The sequence below is a fragment of the Chrysochloris asiatica genome, unplaced genomic scaffold, assembly GCF_000296735.1.
Source record: "Chrysochloris asiatica unplaced genomic scaffold, ChrAsi1.0 scaffold00320, whole genome shotgun sequence".
NCBI lineage: Eukaryota > Metazoa > Chordata > Mammalia > Afrosoricida > Chrysochloridae > Chrysochloris > Chrysochloris asiatica.
In genome coordinates, this window is record NW_006408838.1 from 2,879,687 (window position 1) to 2,887,832 (window position 8,146).

General features: G+C 39.8%; 1 protein-coding gene across 1 annotated transcript in view; it reads left to right on the plus strand.

Annotated features, from left to right (window-relative positions):
* RAB3C (RAB3C, member RAS oncogene family) overlaps positions 1 to 8,146 on the plus strand; it is a 492,549-nt gene that overhangs the window by 430,952 nt on the left and 53,451 nt on the right. The window contains exon 4 of the mRNA XM_006875342.1: positions 4,835 to 4,959. Within this exon, the coding sequence (XP_006875404.1) occupies positions 4,835 to 4,959 (125 nt within the window). The remainder of the gene's footprint in view (positions 1 to 4,834; positions 4,960 to 8,146) is intronic.

Sequence of the window (8,146 nt, forward strand, 5' to 3'; positions counted from 1 at the left end):
GACTTGATGGCACTTAACAACAGTAACAATAATGAAATTTAATGTAATACAATCAATAAATTGAGACCATACTGTTATAGAGTGATTGGGTAGTATATAGTGATTGAGTAGCAGAGAGTGATTGGGTAGTAGAGAGTGATGATTGGGTAGTATAGTGTAGTACAGAGTGACTGGGTAGTGTTGAGTGATTAGGTAGTATCGAGTGATTGGGTAGTATAGAGTGATGATTGGGTAGTAGAGAGTGATGATTGGGTAGTATAGAGTGATGATTGGGTAGTAGAGAGTGATGATTGGGTAGTATAGAATGATGATTGAGTAGTATAGAATGATTGGGTAGTATAGAGTGATTGGGTAGTATAGAGTGATTGCTGAAACTAATCCCTTCTCAGTAACATAAAGGGCAGCACAGACACTGAACACACACAAAAGGGAAGGCAGATGCCATATGAAGACCATCTATAAGCTGAGGTGCAAGGCTACTGACAAGGAAGGAATCCATAAGGATTCCTGAGACCGCAGACCTGATTTGGACTTTTAACCTCCAAAACTATGAGAAAATAAACTTCTGTTCTTTAAAGCCATGCACTGTGGTATTTGTATTACAGCATCACTGAGAAACTAAAACAGGCTAATTGGGGACGGTTCTGATATACTCATGGCAGAAAAAAAACTGTATGCCCTTTTCCTATATTTTTACAATTTTTTTAGGCAAGTGGAAAGTTGTGTATCATCAGTGTGCATTTCACTTCAATATCCTTAGACCCCTTGAATCTAAGCTGTCACTATGCATTGGATTGGAAATGACTCAATGACACCAACAACAGCAACAGTGATTTCATGGTTGGAATCAAGGCTTTACATATTCACTGTTTGGATTTGGTTTTACTTCTATGGACTTCCTGATTTATGAACCATCAACAAAGCAGAGAAGGTAGCTTCAGGCCCAGTTAAGTCAACATAACTGAAATCCTCAGATATGTCAATGGCAACGTAAGCATTCATTAACTGGGCTAAAGGATACAAATCAGCTGGGTGCTGAGTTACATACCTTCCTTACCTTCACAAAGGCACGAGCTGAGGTGAGTTTACACAGTTAGGGATGCAATGGGATCTGTTTGCCCAGATCATTGTTGCTGTTGCTGTTAAATGCCATCGAGTTGGTTCTGGAAAAGAACAAAGAACTCAGCATCATGATCCAGTTTCAGCCAATCAATAGATAAGAGGGGGGGGCGGTACAACTACACTAGCAAGGTATGCTCACCATGGAATGGTCAAGCATTCAAGATCAAAAAGACAACATTCTTCAGGATCAATGACATTCTTATTTAAAAATTGTAGAAAGGGCAGAATACTCTGGATTCAGGTTCTTCTGACTTTGTCACTAAATTTCTGTACAATGTAAGTCACTTCACAATTTGCAGGATGGAACAAGGAAGGAGGGAAGGGAGAGAGGGGAATAGTTTTTCCTGAAGAAATGAAGCAGAGATGTTCTAATCAGACAGAATGAAGCAGAAGCTATCAAAACTACAAAGGTAGTTATAAACACGTGGTGGTGTTGGTGGTGGTGTTGGTGGTGTTGGTGGTGGTGGTGGTGTGCTAGTGGAGTTGATTCTGATTCACAGGTACCCTGAAAAGGATTTCTGTGGCTATAAATATATACGGGAGCAGAACGCCTCATCTTTCTCCCACGGAACAGCTGGTAGTTTCAAACTGCTGACTTCGAGGCTAATAGTGTAACAGTTGTTAAGTGCCCTCATAACTACCTTATAAACACAGTAATGAACAAAACAGATAAACTCCATGCCCTCCTGGAACTCACAGTCTACAGCACAATGTAACCTATTTAGCTATTATCATTCAGTATTAACCTAACTTAACTCCATGTTTGTAGGTAGCCTGACTTGCATCTTGTTTGCCCTGTTCCTCACCACAGCCTTTGTGGAATTTTTATAACTTTCTATATTGCTCAAGGCCAGGTATATATTGTGTGTGGCCCTTTACACAATTCTGCCTGGAGGGCCTTAAGTACTTTTCTTATTTTTGTAGCTGATTGTTATAGTCGACATTTATATCTTGTGCCTTGAGTAATGGCAAGTACCAGGAGAAGTTCGTGACTCGTCCAGAGTGGGCAGTCCAGCATAAATTTATATACACTCTGGAGTCCAATCATAAGCTAGGCTCTGTTCAGACAGTCTGCCTTGCAGTCAGTATCCCCACCGGTACTACCATCTAATAAAACTTTCTTTTTTAAAACTTAAAAAAAAAAAAAAGGCAACATTTACCTAAGGACAAATTAGCATTGGGATAAAAAGGATGGTAGGATGGAAACAGGAACCACACAGAGGAAGCAGGATAACTATTGTTGCATGGAGGGGATTGCAATCATTGAGTTGAAACAAAGTGTATGATTTGTCAAGTGTAAAACTGATGATCTTGTCTATAAACCTTCACTCAATTCACAATAAAATGTATATACATATGTTTTGTTTTTTTCTTTAGTGAAACTTTGGGGGTTTATTTGTAAGATTATATTAGCCTTTTATGTTAGTATTTAAGATTTAAGGTATATCTATATGTGGTCGAGATCAGACAACGTATTGCATTGGGCAAATCTGCTGCACAAGACCTTTTTTAAGTATTGAAGAACAGAGATGTCAGCTTGAGGACTAAGGTATGCCTGACCCAAGCCATGGTATTTTCAATAACCTCATATGGATGAGAAAGCTGGACAGTGAATAAGGAAGATTGTAGAAGAATTGATGTCTTTGAGTTGTGGTGTTGGAGGAGAATACTGAAAGTGCCATGGACTGCCAAAAGAACCAATAGATCTGTTTTGGAAGAAGTTCAACCAGAGTGCTCCTTGGAGGCCAAGATGGCTAAGCTTTGTCTCTCATACTTTGGACATATTGCCCGGAGGGAACAGTCGCTGGAGAAGGATGTCATGCTGGATAAGGTGGAGGGTCAGAGAAACAGAGGAAGACCCCTAACAAGATGGATTGGCCAGGTGGCATCATTGATGGCGTCAAGTGTGACAGCGATAGTGAGGTTGGCCCAAGATCAGACATTGTTTGATTCTGCTGTGCATCCGCTATGAGTCGGTTCCGACTCGATGTTACCTGACAACAACAACAACATATGTGATCGGCAGTTCGAAACTACCAGCTGTTCCGCGTGAGAAAGATAAGGCTTTCTGCTCCCATAAAGATTTACAGCCTTGGAAACCCTGTACAGGATCACTATGTGTCAGAACCAACTCCACTGCACATACCAACAACTGAAGCTTAAAGCGATTTGCTTTTATTCTCTTTTCAAGTTAATAACAGCCCACCACTATTTTGTATTTAATAATCTTCAAGGACTTGACAATTGTTAGTAAGACCATTCCCAAACTCAACACTTCACAAATCTATTCCTTTAAGTTTTCATTTATTTAGTTTTTCAACAAATCTAGAACTCTCCCCTGACCACCATGGGGTAATATATCTTACCCACATGTTTTAGATTGTTAATTTCAAATATGAATATAACCAATTTAACAGGAGGATTAGAGAACATGACTTCTTTCTGCTTCTTCTCTATATGTTCTAGACCTCCACTTCTCTAACTTTTAATGATTAGGTTGAAAACTGGTTTAAAAGCATAGTCCTGATTTGATTTCTACATCTGCCCTGAGTGACCCTGGATAAATTATTAAACCTTTATATGCTTCATTTTCCTTAACTATAAATGAGAATCCTACTATCCATACTGAGTAATTATAGGAAAAATGTGTTTAACATAAAGTATATAGAATTATATTTTACAACTTTAACTATTATAATTATTGTCTAGGTTCAGAATCAACACTAGGTGATTTATGTCATGGTCCATATCAGAAGCTTATTTGGAGTTCTAGACATCATGTTTATGTTGCTGCCATTATTAAGTGTTATATTAAGTTTGTTCTGTCTCATTGTGACCCAGTGTACAACAGAACAAAACACTGCTTGGTCCTGTGCCATCTCAAAACTCACCATCTCACAATTGTTACATTTGGATGTTACAGATGGATGTCAGTCCATCTCTATGTATGCTTTATGTTATTGTTAACTGTCATTGAGACATAGAAACCCTGTATGGAATTTCTGAGGAGTGGCTGATGGATTTGAACTGCTGCTCTTGTGGTTAGCAGTCAGTGCTTATCCTACAGTGCCACACCAGAACTTTATAGTAACTTGAAATGCCAGCCCATTGCATTATAATTTTGATACCAAATCAACCTGGCACTTTTCTCAAAGAGAAAATGTGAAAGTAAGGAATGCATATTAGTTATTATGATTCTTTTTTAAAATCATTATTGTCCTAGATTTTCTTATCCCCAAGTACCTTAGCTTTTTACATTGTCATTGTAATAGGAAAAATGTTTTCATGAGATGGGCTAGATATAGGAGGACCAACAATTTTGGAGGTTTGCCTAGAACTGAGGAGTTTCCTGGGACATGAGGATTTTACTATTAAAACTGGGAAAGTATTGAGAAAGCTAGTGTGCTTAGCCACCCTAGTTTTTAAAATACAAGAAAATGTGGGGATACACGAGGAATCGGAAGAAACAATAGTAGTAGTTTTTGTTATAGTAACAGTTCTCTCATCACCGACAAAAAAATTCTTAATAAAACATTACTGTTCTTGATTTTAGATTCATACAGTCTCTGATAAGTAACTAATTTATTCCAAATGTCAGGAGTTTGGATTTAAGTTTTTACTATTAATCATAATTTGTGGGACATATTTATTCTCTGTTATTTCTGTAGTTTTCTTTGCTTTGATAGTTTTGTACATGTTCCTTTTCTTTTAGGTCAACTCAAATCAAAACATACTCTTGGGATAATGCCCAGGTTATCCTGGTTGGGAACAAGTGTGACATGGAAGATGAGCGAGTCATCTCAACCGAGAGAGGACAGCATTTAGGAGAACAGCTTGGTAAGACACAAATTAATGAGAAAGAGGACTTGGCAATTATTTGTCACACTGTACAGAGTTTCAGCTAATTGCTAGTGTTGGTTTAATAAAAAGTTTGCCAACCTGACAGTAGAAAGCAACACATCCTCCATAAGTGGTAAGTACAATTTCCTCCCACTTTCTTGGGGAATCATTAGAATTCACGCACAATTACAGAAGCAAAACTGACAGCCAGAATTTAGTTCAATGCAAGATATTCATGTTCTTATTCAATGAGAAACACAAAGTTTTGCCTTGAGTGGACACTTTATTTTATTGTGTAATTGTACTCAAAGTAACCTGAAGGCACAATCATTAATCACTCAACTGCTAACTGAAAGTTCAGCAGTTTGAACCCACCAATGAATTCACAGAAGAAAACGCCTGACAATCTGTCTCATAAAGATGGCAGCCTAGGAATCCCTAGAGGGTAATTCTACTCTGCATGATAAGGTTTCTATGAATTGGAATTGATTCAACAGCACACAACAGTAGTGGATAGTGTGGTACAGAGTAAATCACATTCTGGATTTTTATTCCAAGACACCATTAACAAGATGTATATTGTTATCTATAAACTTCCTCATCTCTCAAGAATAATGTCATAACCTAGGCGTACCTCACCAAGTCCCTGTATGAGAGAACTTTAGAAACGGCAAAGATATTTTAAACCAAAACATTGCATCTAAACAGAAAAATGCCAGAGTAAACAGGATTGAGTTTTCGTTCAAAGGAGATCATGAATAATTTATTAATTCAAGATACTTTAACTAAGCTTGTACTATATGGTCTGCATATAAACTATACATTATATGCTAGAAACTAGGGGAGGTAATAAATTAAAATGTGGTCCCTGGGCCTTCAAGGAACTGTCAGTCAAGCAGGGTAACTAGATGCACACACATAGAAACAGAAATAGAGGGTGAAACAAGATGGGGAAGTTAATGGAGCTCCCATTTACTTATGCAGAAACAAATCCACTGAACAACAAATAAGATAAGTGCAGGATGAGATCTCAGAACAGAGCTGAGGAGGAACAAGGATGGTACTGAATCTGAGATAACTGACCACATTTTGCTCATCACAGCCATTATGGTACAGAGCTGAGTAAAACCCCAAACAGAGAAGAAAGGAGCTTATCTGAAGAAACAGTAACCCAGTTTTTTTTTAATGTTTTATTGTGAATTATGTGTTAGTTTACATGGGAGAACATTAGTTTTACATTCATCCTATCGTATATCATACCATTGCCATGGTTACAATCCCCTCCATGGATCATCAACCAACCAAAGTGTATACCCTACAAGCCTGACCCCTCTCTCCCCCTCCCCCCCCCAGTCATCAGCACACAGCCCCTCTCCCTTTCTGGGTCTAAAGTCCCCAGCTGCTCCATCTATCCATGTCATCGTCTCTGCCTCCATCTCAGGCATCACTGCTTCTCTGGGTAAGGTCCCGTTCTTGGCTTTTCTTCCTTCATGGGCCTAGGGACCTCTGCTCCTAGACTGCAAAGTTAATCACTCCCCTCTTTGCTACAAAACATCTACCTTTACATTTCCAACCCTCACAATCAGTCCTGATAACAATTATTCACTATTGTATCACAAGAGACCCATCTGCATTTCCTTTCATCAGCCCCACCTAGACAGATTGGACTGCTCTGTGGAGATTCTACCTTCCTCCACGCCCTCTGGATCTAGGTTCCCTCTTGAAAGCTTGTAAGCCAGTCACTTCTTGCCTTTGCAGCCCCCCCCACCCCCACCCCACACACATTTTAGGTAGCCAAAGTCCAAGTTGCCCATCTCTGTCTACTCTGTGTATGGAGGGGGTGGGAATGATCATTGCTGTAAAGATTTGTTCCCTCTTTTGAGCTACTGCATCCTAGGAATAGATCAAATTCATCAAATTAAATCAAATTACTCTTTTTTTTCTTCTTCTTTCTTCTTCTAGTTGAGCTCTGGTCATCCAGTCATTGAAGCCAGGTCAAGTGGGTATGATCTGCAAGTGTGGGTGTTTTTGTGCATATGCCCTTTCTTCCTATAAGCTGGATGCTTCACTCTCCACTCTAGTCCTCTGTGACTATGTCACTGACTCTGGGCCCAAGAATCCCCAGGTCTTGCCACACTGCTGGCCAACCATGTCTCCACCCGGGTTCACAGGAGTCTATTGAACATTGTAGGGCTTAGCTTGCAACTTCATTGCTGTTTTTCCCTCACATTCCTTTATCAGTGATGAATGTGGTCACCAATCAGAGTGTGTATTCCCATTGAGTCTTAGTTTTGGAAGGGTGTTTACTCTGAGGGGACCCGACCACTTAGCCTAGTTTTTTAAGGTGGCACAGTTTGGCTGTGGAAGTTCATAGGCCACACAATTAGGAGGCAACGAAGAGACTGTGGTGCTGTGGGAGTGAACTATTGAACCTTGCTAAGGCTTGAGACAGACAGGCACTAGGACCAGGAGGAATTGAAAGAGTAGCAGGGCAAAGGGGATATTTTGAATACCTCCCTGTCAACAGAGGGACGCCATGATACAGCCTGTGAGAGAATTACATAGAGAGCCATCTACCTTCATGACAAGAAAGCCACTGTCAACATCAACAATCAGCTAAACCACCCCTGACCCACAGTTATTGAACTCCAGAGATCAAACATCCAGAATTCCTTAATCAGTACTTTTAAAAAAGCCTAAAGCTATAAGTTCCCTCCAATGGTTCCCAAGAGAAGAGATCAGAGACACTGCCACTGGGTCAATTCTGACTCACTGAAACTCTGTAGGTCAGAATGGACTTGCCCCATGGGATACCATGACTGTGAGCTTTTGAGAAAGCAGGCTATCACACCTTTCCCCTGCACCAAAAAATGGTAAAACACACTAAATCACAAGAAAAGAAAAACCAATCAAAAGAAAAGCATGAGGAAGAAATTTCTCCTATGGAGGCTAGTTTAAAAGAGCAAATTGAAAATATTTACACTAGCATGGTAAAAATAATAATGTTGTTGTTGTCAGGTGTCATCGAGTCAGAACCGACTCATAGTGACCCCATGCACAGCAGAATGAAACAATGTCCAATCCTGGGCCAACCTCACTACTGCTGCAATACTTGCATCCATCAATGATGCCACCTGGCCAATCCATCTCGTTGGGGGTCTTCCTCTTTTTCTCTGACCCTCTA